At 42.3% G+C, this 14,403-nt stretch overlaps 1 protein-coding gene across 2 annotated transcripts; it reads right to left on the bottom strand.

Annotated features, from left to right (window-relative positions):
• Nucleotides 1–6,630: 6,630 nt before the first annotated feature.
• LOC138769050 (phospholipase A2 inhibitor NAI-like) lies at nt 6,631–11,920 on the bottom strand. 2 transcript variants are annotated; one of them, XM_069947218.1, is made up of 5 exons: nt 11,769–11,920; nt 11,436–11,552; nt 8,802–8,951; nt 7,470–7,610; nt 6,631–6,963 (listed from the first exon to the last, which is right to left on the bottom strand). In XM_069947218.1, the coding sequence occupies exons 1-5, from the start codon at nt 11,887–11,889 to the stop codon at nt 6,770–6,772; spliced, it is 723 nt and encodes a 240-aa protein (XP_069803319.1). In that variant the 5' UTR covers nt 11,890–11,920; the 3' UTR covers nt 6,631–6,769. The 2 variants fall into 2 exon arrangements, with proteins under 2 accessions (XP_069803319.1, XP_069803320.1); XM_069947219.1 differs by having other exon boundaries at nt 8,802–8,948.
• Nucleotides 11,921–14,403: the final 2,483 nt, after the last annotated feature.

The following is a 14,403-nucleotide window of genomic DNA, read 5'->3' as shown; positions in this document are numbered from 1 at the left end:
AACATACAAACTCTTTGCGGATGTTGCCCTTGGTGGGATTTAAACCCAGAGCTCCAGCGCTGCAAGGCTACAGTGCTAACCACTGAGCCACCGTGCTTCCCCATATACAATATATATACTATATCTATATTGTATATAATATATACAATATCTACTACTTAGAAGCAAAATATTGGCTATATGAACTTGTGATAATTGTACATCTTATATCTACTAGATCTTATTGGCTATCTATGCAAAGGGCATAGCCAGCACATTTTGGCTCTATATAGGTGAATTTTAATCTGCTACAAATACTTGCATTATATGAATTTAGCAAATTTTATGCAACATTAGACATTATTTTATTGTTTATATGTTTTTAACTGTGTATTATTATTATTTTTCAGTATTCAGCTATATATTGAATAATCAAATATATCCAACAATATTTGTCTGACTTTATAAGGATAACGCTTACACTACTGCACCTACTTCTAGAGAGCTTACTTACAGTACTTTGTATATTATCTTTTGTCCTTGGGCGCTGAGACAGTAGTGTACTCGAAGTGTGGTGCCCAGCCAAATACACTAGTAAGGTGCAGCATTCATCTTCTCTCTCCTGGTTTCTGTGGAGTGGTGGGGACGGAAGCCAGATTGCAGGGGGTAAAAAAGCGAGTTGGATAAAAAGTGGGGGGCTAGTTAGTTCATGGTAGACATGTTGTTCCAGGAGTTTTGAGGCAAAGGGGAGAAGTGAGATGGGGCGATAGCTGGATAAGGAGGTAGGGTCAAGGGATGGCTTTTTAAGGATAGGTGTGATGGTTGCATGTTTATATGAAGATGGAAAGACGTCAGAAGTTAGTGATAGATTGAAGAGATGGGTTAGTGCTGGGACAAGCGCTGAGGAGAGGTTGGGGATAAGGTAGGATGGGATTGGATCAAGAGCACAGGTGGTGAGGTGCGATGTGGAGAGTAGTTTGGAGAGATGTTCTTCAGTGATGGTGGAGAGGTTAGTAGGGGAAGACCACTGGACAGTCATGAGGGGGGGCTGAGGGATCTGTAAGGTGAAGCTTAGGGTGGTATTACACGGTCCGATGGAGGCCTGATAATACCTGTAAACGAGCGCCGATCTGCTAGATCGTTGCTCGTTTACTGGACCTATTACACAGCCGATAATCGTTAAACAAGGGCTGCAGGGACATCATTACCGATGTCCTTGCAGCCCTTGCTTAACTATATACATTACCTATCCACGTTCCAGGGCTGCTGATGCGGTCTTCTTCTCCACGGGTCCCGCGCGCTCTACCTTCAGAGTGGCCTGTCAGTTGACAGGCCGCTCAGCCAATCACAGGCTGACAGGCCACTCTGAAGCTAGACCTAGGGAGAAGAAGACCGCATCAGCAGCCCTGGAACGTGGATAGGTAATGTATATCGTCAGTCGCCTGCCACGCACCACTATTACACGTAGCGGTGCGCGGTCGGCGGCCGACAAAAATAGGTCCGAACCTATATCAACGATCAGCCAATGATCGTTGTCATCGGCTGATTGTTGTATTTATTACATGGAGCGATAATTGCCCGAATTAGGCCAATTCGGCCGATTATTGTTCCGTGTAATAGTACCCTTACTCTGATGTCATCAGTTTTCTGCTTGAAGAATGTGGCCTCAGCAGAGATACGAGATGTGGGGGGTGGCAGTGGGGGGTGGAGAAGGGAGTTGAAGATGATAAACAGTTGCCTAGGGCTGTGAGATAAAAAAGATATGAGGGAAGTAAAGTAGTCATCTTTAGCAGAGGTGAGGGCAGATTTGAAGTCAAGGAGTGCTCGCCTGTATGTGTGGAAGTCTTCGTTTTAGTGGGTTTTCTTCCAGTGCCGCTCAGCAGCTCTGGACACTCGCCTTAGTTGTTTGGTTAGGTCAGTGTGCCAGGGCTGTCTGCTGATGTGTCGTGTTCTCTTTTTTGGGAAAGGGGCAACAGAGTCAAGGGCTGAGGTTATTGTGGAATTGTAGAAGGTTGCGGCTGTGTCAGTGTTGTTTAGAGAGTGTATTGTGGAGAGTGGCACAAGGGAGTCAGAGAGTGTTTGAACGTTAAGGTTTCTAAGGCTCCTGCGAGGGTGGGCAAGGTTCTGGATGGCGGGGGCAGATAAGGAGAAGAGAAAGGAGAATGTTAGGAGGTTGTGGTAACTGCCAAGGGGCCAAGGCGGGAAAAGATGAGGTGCAGTGTGTGACCCTTTTTGTGAGTGGCCATAGAGGACCACTGTGTGAGGCCGAAGGAGGAGGCTAGGGATAGGAGTTTAGAGGCGGCTGATTTAGTTGTGTCAATGGGGATGTTAAAGTCGCCCATGATAATGGTGGGAATATCCGTTGAGAGGAAGTGCAATAGCCAAGTGTTGAATTGGTCAAGGAAGGTGGCTGCGGAGCCTGGTGTTGGGTAAATGGCGGTCACTTGGAGGTTAGAGAGGAAATAGATATGGATAGAGTGTACTTAAAAGGAGGTGAGGGTGAGGGCAGAGAGAGGAGAGTTTCGGGTAAAGGAGCAGTTGTCCATTAGCAGCAGGCGAAGCCCGCCACCCTGTTTATTGCCAGGGTGAGGGGTGTGAGTAAACTAGAGCCCACCGTAGGAAAGTGCAGCAGGGGAAGCAGTGTCAGTAGGGGACAGCCATGTTTTAGTTAGGCCTAAGAAGAAGAGCTTGTGGTAAAGAAAGAGATTGTGTATAAAATGTAAGTTTATTACAGACAGAGCGTGGGTTCCAGAGTGCAGAAAAGAAAGGGACAGTGGGAGGAAGGTCAGGACGTATGCGTATGGTGTAAGAGGGGCGGTGTGATGTAGATTTTTGGCTCTAAATGCTGATCGTTATAAAAACCAAATTGTTGCTTCAAAATTGTTACATGATCGATTGGACAAATTATCGCTTCGTGTAAACTTACCATTAGTGTTGATAAGAATACACTGAAGTAATAGCTATTCACATTATAGGGCCCATATTCCTTTACTAAGGGCCCTATTACACTGAGCGATAATCTGCTGGTTATCCGGATGACTCGGCAGATCATCACTCCGTGTAATAAAGACAATGATCATCAGCTGATTGTTGTTGTTTATTCCAGTCTAAGAAATATCAGCGCACTGTGTACTGTACAGGTTAGTGTAATAGATATACAAGTTACTACAGTCATGGCCAAAAGTTTTGAGAATGACACAAATATAATATTTTCACATGATCAGCTGCCCTCTGGTTTTTATGTGTGTTTGTCAGATGTTTTTATCACATACAGAAATATAATTGCAATCATATTATGAGTAAAAAAAAAAAAGCTTATATTGACAGATAGAATGAGTTAATGCAGCAAGTCAATATTTGCAGTGTTGTCCCTTCTTCTTCAGGACCTCTGCAATTCCCCCCGGCTGCTCTCAATTAACTTCTGGACCAAATCCTGACTGATAGCAGTCCATTCTTGCACAATCAATGCTTGCATTTTTTCAGAATTTGTTGGTTTTTGTTTGTCCACCCGTCTCTTGATGATTGACCACAAGTTCTCAATGGGATTAAGATCTGGGGAGTTTCCAGACCATGGACCCAAAATCTCTATGTTTTGTTCCCTGAGACATTTATTTATCACCTTTGCTTTATGGCAAGGTGCTCCATCATGCTGGAAAAGGCATTGTTGATGGCCAAACTGCTCTTGGACGGTTGGGAGAAGTTGCTCTTGGAGGACATTCTGGCACCATTCTTTATTCATGGCTATTTTTAGGCAAGACGGTGAGAGAGCCGATTCCCTTGCCTGAGAAGCAACCCCACACATGAATGGTTTCAGGATGCTTCACAGTTGGCATGAGACAAGACTGGTGGTAGCGCTCACCTCGCCTTCTCCGAATAAGCTGTTTTCCAGATGTCCCAAACAATCGGAAAGGGGATTCATCAGAGACAATGACTTTCCCCCAGTCCTCAGTAGTCCACTCCCTGCACCTTTTGCAGAATATCAGTCTGTCCCTGATGCTTTTTCTGGATATAAGTGGCTTCTTTGCTGCCCTCCTTGAGACCAGGCCTTGCTCCAAGAGTCTCCGCCTCACAGTGCGTGCAGATGCACTCATACCTGCCTGCTGCCATTCCTGAGCAAGCTCTGCACTGCTCGTAGACCCATCCCGCAGCTGAAACACTTTTAAGAGACGGTCCTGGCGCTTGCTGGTCTTTCTTGGGCGCCCTGGAGTCTTTTTGGCAACAATGGAACCTCTCTCCTTGAAGTTCTTGATGATGCGATAGATTGTTGACTGAGGTACAATCTTTCTAGCTGCGATACTCTTCCCTGTTAGGCCATTTTTGTGCACTGCAATGATGACTGCACGTGTTTCTTTAGAAATAACCATGGTTAACAGAAGAGAAACAATGATGCCAAGCACCAGCCTCCTTTTAAAGTGTCCAGTGGTGTCATTCTTACTTAATCGTGACAGATTGATCTCCAGCCCTGTCCTCATCAACCCCCACACCTGTGTTAATGGAGCAATCACTGAAACGATGTTCGCTGGTCCTTTTAAGGCAGAGCTGCAATGATGTTGAAATGTGTTTTGGGGGATAAAGTTCATTTTCTAGGCAAATATTGACTTTGCAAGTAATTGCTGTTAAGCTGATCACTCTTTATAACAATGCAAATTGCCATTTTAAAAACTGAAGCAGTAGACTTTGTAAAAATTCATATTTGTATCATTCTCAAAACTTTTTGTATAATGGATATACATGTTAGTGTAATAAATATACATGGTACTGTAATAAATATACATTTAAATGTTAAACAATGCGGTTTTAGGGCAAAATACAAGATGAAAACAAAGCTATAATATTCCAGGACAAGAAATTGTTGTGTGTTTTATTAAATTGTTTCATCTGTCCAGACTTCCATGTATAAAATAATTTACTAATGAAGTGTTACTGTCTCTAAGGGTGGTTGTCCATGGGCAGGCTGAAGTTGGCCCCTGGGTTGTCCATCCCAACCCAAGGATCTCGCCCTGAGATTTCCGGAAGTACTCAGAGTGGAACTCCATAGTACAACAAATTGTGTCAGTATTTCTCTTTCCTCCACTGGCCCCAGCACCAAGGGGGGATTCATGTTAACTATAATTTGGCTCTCACCGGCAACTAAGTTAGACTGCAGTTTGTAGGAGGTGACCTAACGCTCTACAGTGACGCTTCTGACTGTGGAGCAGCTCAGTCAGCCCGCAGGTGCATTATATCCTCCCATAGCTCGTGATAACCCTCTTCTAAGCTGAGCACTAAACCCCCTCCTGAGCCATTACACTCCCGCTGTATCAAGAAGCAAGTAGTTACTTTACCCCACATTTGACCTACCTGCCTGGGAATCCATAACTCCTGGACAGAGGTCACCAGTCCGATTATTACTATTTACTCTATCAGCATTCAGATAGCCCTAGAGCCGCTCCTACTCCAGCTCCATTGAAAACAACCTTTCAGCTCAGCAGCAGAACCAGTCATTCGGGTCAGCCATCTTCTATAGGCTCCGCGATTGATCGAAATTGAACCTAGCCGGACCTTCTGCATTTGATTCCTGATGCCTTCCCGGTCTGTGGCTGGATCCCATTTGATTCCTGATGCCTTCCCGGTCTGTGGCTGGATCCCATTTGATTCCTGATGCCTTCCCGGTCTGTGGCTGGATCCCATTTGATTCCTGATGCCTTCCCGGTCTGTGGCTGAATCCCATTTGATTCCTGATGCCTTCCCGGTCTGTGGCTGGATCCCATTTGATTCCTGATGCCTTCCCGGTCTGTGGCTGGATCCCATTTGATTCCTGATGCCTTCCCTTTGTTGAATCCCAGAATTCTAGGCGATCCCCGGGATGTCTCCTCTCTCCGCACGGATCGGAAAGGCTTCAGGAATCAAATGCGGAAGGTCCGGCTAGGTTCAAGGTTTATCGAACCTAGCTTTTTCCGCTGTTTGATCAATCCTAGTGTTTAGCTTTAGAGAACGACAAAAATTTTGACCTTTAGCCAAAAAATCCTGTTTTTGCATAACATGAATAATGTCAATGGTGGAGATTTATCAAACTGGTGTAAAGTGAAACTGGCTCAGTTGCCCCTAGCAACCAATCAGATTCCACCTTTCATTTCACAAATTTTTAAAAAAATGAAAGGTGGAATCTGATTGGTTGCTAGGGGCAACTGAGCCAGTTTCACTTTACACCATGTTTGATAAATCTCCCCTAATATTTCTATTTGAGTTTCCACTGGGCTGAGGAGGATGTTTTGCAAGAACAATATCATATATTGAGCCTCCATACCTCCACCATGACTCAGGACTCATCAACACACCTAATTGTTAGCCCTGAAATGACTTATTATCTAAGAGTAGATGAATCTGACTTATATCAAACCCCTATAATAAAGACTAAAGGGATCCTTCACCTCTGTTTTCAATTTTGTGACATCTACATTTATGTAGGAAAAATGGGGGGAGGCAAAATGAACCATCTTACTCTCCATGTACTTGCAGTTGTGGTTTTTTGTAGATCAATTATTTATAGTTGCCATAAAGTATGAAAAGCAATAGCCGTAGTAAAATGTTCTTAGACTATTTCAATGCTAGAATATTTTCCAGCCAAGGTCTGAATTAAAAAGAAAGAATATATAATCTACCCTACATATATAAATTTATTATATATCTTTATTATCAAATTATATTATTACAAAGATGTGAAAAACAAAGAAAGTGCACATGTGAAGGAACTGAATATGTCCAAGTGTTTGTCACGTCATTTGTCCAAGAATCCCTAACAGCTGATAAGTCAGAAGAACAATTTCAGCAGCAGGAGACAGGCGACGGCCGGGGCGAGGACGACTTGATGGACGCTTATTCCACCGCTGGTGCAGGTAAACTTTATATCAGTAGATTCACCATTAGCGCTGTAGGACTGGCTGCCGAGATCACATAATGACTTTGTTGCGCACCCCCGAATGGCTGTCGATAATGACACAGATCCTGCAAGGATTCAGATGAGAAGACAATATTAGGGCTTATATATAAAGATTATAACCTCCTTATTATTACTTTACCTTCACAAAAGGACAGTAAATCATTTTCCTCTCCCCAGAGTGTGTCCATCTGACAACTATCAGTGAGCACTTTGAAGAAAACGCTAGGCCGCCACTGTTCCTGTTGAGCACAACCACTGTGCCCCAACTGTACCTGTCTCCCTGTATTCTATTCATCTCCTCTCTCTCCTGGTTCCTATAATATCATTAGACTACAGTGGCCAACCAGCTCGGCCAATCAGTGGCTTCAGTGGTGTCCCGTCTCAATCGCTGATTGGCTGAGTAGCAGTTCCTCTGGGGCCACATATCTTGGTAACAGAAGGGTATATAAAAAAACTGTGAAAAGGCCTGTAATCGAGGAAGCATTAGCTCCTCAATGGTAATGACATGTCATTGTTTTGGTTGGCTACAGGTCCTCCCTATCGGGAAATATAAAATAAACAATTTTCATACCTGTTATTTTTGATGTCTGGAGTAGACACATATTCTCATTCCCTGTGCAAGATATTGTGTCTTTAGTGTAGCACCAGTCGGACTTGGCAGATAGACAGGATCGGCAGACCACTCCATTGAGGTTAGAGCCTGGTGTTGGCACTGAAATTAAAAAATAAACACCATAATGTTCTTCATGTATGAGCCTATTACACAGTTAAACAGTGTCCCTGTGACTCTGTGCACCTTGGACTTTATGTGCCCAGTGCCTCAGTAAAACATAATTGTGATCTTAATGCTGTTATTGCTTGTCTTATCTCCTAAGGGTTTTTATTGTCCCCCTGCCCCACCCCTTTACGGCTATACCTGTATTCATTATTATTTTTTATTGTAGAACTTTGCATATTCTTTTTGTATAAGATAGACAAATATTTTTGATGAATCATTTGTCTAGCACATGATGTATTCACTAGGAGATATGTGCAGTACAGACCAAAAATTTGGACACACCTTCTCATTCAAAGAGTTTTCTGTATTTTCATGACTATGAAAATTGTAGATTGTAGCGGCATGCTATTCCATCCGGTTTGCGATTAGTTGGACCATAACAGGACAAAGACCCCAAACACCTCCAGGCTGTGTAATGGCTATGTGACCAAGAAGGAGAGTGATGGGTGCTACACCAGATGACCTGGCCTCCATAGTCACCAGACCTAAACCCAATCGAGATGGTTTAGGGTGAGCTGGACCGCAGAATGAAGGCAAAAGGGCCAACAAGTGCCAAGCATTTCTGGGAACTCCTTCAAGACTGTTGGAAGACCATTTCAGGTGTCTACCTCTTGGAGCCCATCAGGAGTGTGAAAATCAAGGATCAAAGCAAAATGTGGCTACTTTGAAGAACCTAGAATATTGTTTCACACTTTTGTTAAGTATACTGTATAATTCCACATATGATATTCATAGTTTTGATGCCTTCAGTGTGAATCTTCATAGTCATGAAAATACAGAAAACTTTTTGAATGAGAAGGTGTGTCCAAACTTTTGGTCTGTACTATATATTCCCTTTTTGTAAAATAAATTTACAGAGGAATATAACTTTATTAAAGTATTGTGTGATTAGAGCAAAAGCCAATTTGTTTGGCTTTTGATTTGGTTTATTACATTGAAAAAAAAAAGAGAAACATATATTTTTTTTAAAATCTCCATATCCAGCGCTCCTATAACTTTTACTTTTAATTGACAAGCTGCTAGCACAGAACGCCTATGGCAGGCTATACTAATAGATGGAACATAGCAGTCACAGATACCCCGGCTGCCATGAACAGAGGTTATATGCAGACATCAGTGACTTACATGCAGGGACAGTAGGATTACAGTTGGCAGTGTTGCAACATGAAGACACCGTCTTGATTTGCCCTTGCTGTTGGCTTATGCTGCCAACGAGGTTACAATGAGATGACGGCATGCATGACCTCACAAAAACTGTAGAAGTCATTCCACCTGCTAATAAACATAGATTTTTTTTTTTTAATATTGAAATTTAAACATGGAAAAATATCCTTTAAAAGACATCCTGGGTAGTATATACTGAATAAATATGATCAGGCTGGTGGTGGTGGTGGTGGTGGAATGTAGGGAGAAAGTAGGACATTGTGGGGGTCTGACCTCCATAACCCCTGCCAATTTCCATATCGGGCCCCTGGCTTCTTTGTTATTAATAGAGCCGAAGGTACAACACGTAGCTCTATTCATTCTTATGGAGCCACTGGAAAGAGCCGAGTAAGCACTCTTCCAGCTTTTTTTTCGGCACCTCCATAGGAATGTATAGAGACACAGGTCACCTGCCGCAGCTCTATTCATAACAAAGAAGCCGGGGGCCCGATATGGAGATTGGCGGGGGGTAGTGATGAGCAAATAGTGAGATATTCGAATATTCGATATTTGTATGAATATCCCGCAAATATTCAAATTTTCGATTGAATATTCGATGCCATTAAAGTCTATGGGAACAAGTATTCGATTAGTGAAAAACATCTATTTGACCATTTGAAGGGTGAAACCGGAAGCTGGGGGATCTGAACACTTATCGAATATTGTTCGAATATGCGTGGGATATTCGTACAAATATCGAATATTCGAATATCTCACTATTCGATCGAATATCTATTCGATTGAACAGTATTTGCTCATCACTAGCGGGGGGTATGGAGGTTTAATTTCCCTTTTACTTCCTTGTTCTCTTCCTGTGGATAGGGGAAAATTTTTTTTTTTTTGCTCAACCTCTTTAAAGTGTAGCAGAGGAGAGGTGAATTTCTGGTATCCATGGCCAGGAACATGCATGAGGCAGTATGATACGCATACACGAGCAGTCGGGTCTCATAGCTCATAGCCATGGATACCCAGACTTCCACCTGCGTACTGGAATTCACTGCTGATCTGCAGCCGCCCTGATGACACTTATAATAATCCAACCCCCCCCCCCCCCCCCCCCCCCCCCCACACACACACACATATTTTACTAATAATAAGCTAAAAGGGTTGTCTAGGAGATAGATAGATAGATAGATAGATAGATAGATAGATAGATAGATAGGAGATAGATAGATAGATAGATAGATAGATAGATAGATAGATAGATAGATAGTAGATAGATAGGAGATAGATAGATAGGAGATAGATAGGAGATAGATAGGAGATAGATAGATAGATAGATAGGAGATAGATAGATAGGAGATAGATAGATAGATAGATAGATAGATAGCAGATAGATAGATAGATAGATAGATAGATAGATAGATAGATAGATAGATAGGAGATAGATAGATAGATAGATAGATAGATAGATAGATAGATAGATAGGAGATAGATAGATAGATAGATAGATAGATAGATAGATAGATAGATAGGAGATAGATAGATAGATAGATAGATAGATAGATAGATAGATAGATAGATAGGAGATAGATAGGAGATAGATAGATAGATAGATAGATAGATAGGAGATAGATAGATAGATAGATAGATAGATAGATAGATAGATAGATAGATAGGAGATAGATAGATAGATAGATAGATAGATAGATAGATAGATAGGAGATAGATAGATAGATAGATAGATAGATAGATAGATAGATAGATAGATAGGAGATAGATAGATACAGTACCCTCTGACACTCACTCTTGGTGTTGGCATAACTAAACTTAAAGGGAACCAGTCACAAAGACAATGCCATTTAATCTATCACCATCATGTTGTAGAGATGGAAGAGTTGAGCAGATTGATATATATATATATATATATATATATATATATATATATATATATATATATATATACATATAGCTTTGTGGTTAAAGATTTCGTGTAACTTGTAAGTTCATTCAATGATTGGATCAGCATGGAAAGATCAGAGATTTCAATCAATACATTACAAATTATACAGAATCTTTTTTTCACACACACACACACACACACACACACATAAATACACATATACATACATACACTCAGCTCCTTCTGCTCTATAACATGATGCTGATAACTTAGCATTTTCTTGGTGACAGGTTCCCTTTAATACCTCATTAGCTAAACCACTTCTATAATCATAGAATATAAATATTTACTATAATAATTTTACATGTAAATACACAGAATACTGCTGAACACTATAGTGCTGGGTTTGTTACAGTGTACATTGTCTGTGAGCTTAGCAGTAGCACAGATGTTCCCCCCAGTCATGATAACTTGCATCGGGGCAGCCTGTCTACTCAGATACAATGAACAGAAACCCTTCTACATGATGTCTGTTTGCTCTGTATTGGTTTCCAGCCTCTCGATGTAATACTGGCAGCAAGCAGAGATATTATACTGATGAGAAATCAAAAGAGTCTTTTAAAAAAGTTACAGAACTGAATGGGCGACGCTGTATTTACATAAGATTAAGACAACCCGCACAACAAAAGACTGTAACTAATCACATGACTTACCCTCGAAGGATTTTGTGTAGGTCGATCCGCACTGATAGCCCGAAGGACAAGTTACGCTGGGGCCAGAGCATGATGAGAATATAGTAGATATACACTCTGTACACGAGAGAGCGTCACCTAGAGAGACATCACACAGCATAGAGATCAGTCATCCGGTAATGTTACTGAGATCAGATGTATCATCCTCATCACACATCAGGAAGAGCTGTCCTACAGGGATATACTGTTCTGTCTACTAGGAATAGTAGATATATTATTATTATTCCCAATAATATAAATAAATACATTAAAAATGAAGACAATGCATACACTCCGATTGATCAGATCACTTACTTGTTGCTATAAGAGCTGAGAGGAGACTCAGGATCCCGGTCATGGACGTCATAGTTCTGTTCTTGTAGATGGATCCTACTGTGAGATGGAAACCTCGGTTGGGGTTTTTATTGGTCTTCATTGGGCGGGAATGTGGGAAGGGTAAGAAATGATACCCCGCCCACTAGTCTCGTAATAAAGTCCATGTAATGTAAGGTGGGAAGGAGTTATAGAACACAAAGTTCTGAAGGTAAAATAATGAATGAACCTGTTACCAGGAGATAAATGTTATGTAATGTTGTGGTGTCAGATTAATACGCATCAGCAGAAAGTTGGGGGTTTTATTACTTTTTTCCAGGCTGTTACTTGTGGAGAATTTTACAATCTGATACAGACATGAAGAATTGTGTGCTTGACGAATAATTAGAAAAATACAAAGGTCTCTGACCTCCAGTTCAGACTTGCCAGTAAATCTTGTGTCTTTTCAAAAGGGGGCGTATGGTGGTATTGTTCAGGTCTGATGTGGTGCTGCTGCGACCGGTCACCTGCTAGGTGGTTAGGTGTGACGCCACTTCTATGGTGTTGGTCGGTGGAATATAGCTCAGCTAGAATGTACTGTAGTTGTGACATCAGCACACAGGTGTGATGGTATTCCTGCTTTTAGTGTGTGGCTGGCTATATTGATCCCCAATGGTCGGTGACCTGCCGGGTTGTGAGGGTCCCTTCGGCTCTTATCACAGTGGTCCGGAGTGGAGAGATGACCCACCCGGACTGTCAGTACTGCCACCCACAGAAAGGAGAAAGTGACCCAAGGATGGTGTAGCTTGTGTGTAGGTGCTGGTGTAATTATCACTGAGTCCCAGTAGAATAAATAAAGTGATCTTTACTGACAAGTCTCTTGTAATACAGGATAACGAGTGACTTTTGGGATACAGACTTGCATTCACTGAATCTGTGCTGAGAGATGAAGTAGTGAGGTAGAATAGCAGTTCTGGTTTAGTTGCATGCTGAGAAGAGTAAAAGAGTTCAGAAGAGTGGAGAGAAGTTTGTCGTGAGAGTCACAACTCAATTTAGTAATGTGCTCTGCTGGAACTTTAGTAGTAGAATACTTGACAAGTGAATACTTGTGAAGTCAATACTTGTGCCCGTGTTTCGACCTTTGTCACTATAAACCCCCTTCTGCCCTGCAGTGTCGGGTTACTGGTCCTGCAAGGGTGACACAAGCCCCAGTCTTGGTTACCTGAGTTGAACAAAGATTCTGAGCATGTCCTGGTGTCACCTACCCTGCAAGATAGAATATGTAGACCTTTACAGTAGCTTTGCTCTATCCAGATCAGTTCCTCTGTCTAGGATACTGTCCTGCAATGTTAAGAGATGTTCACGGCGTGGGTTAAGGTGTTCTCTGACTTGTTAAGCACTGCATCTTGACTATAAGTGTAGCTTCAGAAAAGAAAGTCTCTGCTTTCTCCATATGTGCATCTACTACTGTCTAACACAGCTGGTCTGTCCTGGACAGGGAACCCTGCAGAGCCAGAGCTCCTGGCTAAGTTCAGCAGGGATACCTGATCTTTGTTTCTTGCTCCACTGAGAATCAGAGAAAAACTGACTAATTGTGTACCTTCACTTCCTTTCCACATGTAACTACTTCCTACAGGGTGTATGCAACAGCCTCTGTGAGTGGTGGAGAAGAGAGTGTGAGAAGAAAAGAGAATAGAGATAGGTAGAAGAAAAGAGTCTCTCTCATTGGTGCACAGAATCACAAAATACAATAGTAACCTTTGAATGACTACAGCTGTGCAATATATACAAAAATATACATATACATTTAGTGGCAAAACTCATACATAACTTCATCACCACTTTACTTTTGAAGTACAAGGCTTTTTCAAGAGGTGTTCAGACTAGAAACACCTGTGGTGGGACACCACACTGGTATGGTGGTGTTATCCAGTCACAGTATGGCGGTATTGGTCAGATCTGGTATGGTGCTGTTATACAGTCAAAGTATGGCGGTAATGGTCAGGTCTTGTACGGTGGTGTTATCCAGTAACAGTATGGCGGTATTGTTCAGGTCTGGTGTGGCGGTGTTATCCAGTAACAGTATGGCAGTATTGGTCAGGTCTGGTGTGGCGGTGTTATCCAGTGACAGTATGGTGGTATTGGTCAGGTCTCGTGTGGCAGTGTTATTTAGTCACAGTATGGCAGTATTGGTCAGGTCTGGTGTGGTGGTGGTAAATGTGACGCCTATTATCTACCAATCTCCCAATCCTGTGGTGAGAAATCCATCAGAGAATTTGCAGACGGCTCTAATTATTTATTCAATGTGGACATTTGTTTACGGACAGATGATCTTCCTTACTAATGAATTCCCCGCTGCACACAATGGAGTGTGCGGCCGTAGTCGCATGCTCCAATGACAGATTCTCTGCGGCCGCTATTCAATGAATAGCGGCCGCAGAAAACGGACTTGTCAGTTTTTTGCATGGCCGCTGGCAATCCTGGCCGGAGTGTATACAAAGGGCCACATGTATCATCCGGCGGACGGATGATTTTTGGCGGAAAGTGCCGATTTGCATATTATTTTATACGCAAATGGCCGATTTGCGAATAAAATAATCGCAAATCGGCACTTTCCGCCGAGTACGCCAGGGGGCGG

The sequence above is a fragment of the Dendropsophus ebraccatus genome, chromosome 12 (assembly GCF_027789765.1).
Source record: "Dendropsophus ebraccatus isolate aDenEbr1 chromosome 12, aDenEbr1.pat, whole genome shotgun sequence".
NCBI classification, from domain to species: Eukaryota; Metazoa; Chordata; class Amphibia; order Anura; family Hylidae; genus Dendropsophus; species Dendropsophus ebraccatus.
This window is presented reverse-complemented; position numbering and strand designations above follow the sequence as displayed.

Bases quoted from the DNA above. Each gene is read 5' to 3' on its own strand.
- LOC138769050 (XM_069947218.1), bottom strand. From the start codon at position 11,889: ATGAAGACCAATAAAAACCCCAACCGAGGTTTCCATCTCACAGTAGGA. The intron at 7,611-8,801 runs GTAAGTCACTGA...TTTTAATTTCAG, and splicing joins TAATCCTACTGTCCCTGCAT to TGCCAACACCAGGCTCTAAC. The intron at 6,964-7,469 runs GTATGAAAATTG...GAATCCTTGCAG, and splicing joins CCAGACATCAAAAATAACAG to GATCTGTGTCATTATCGACA.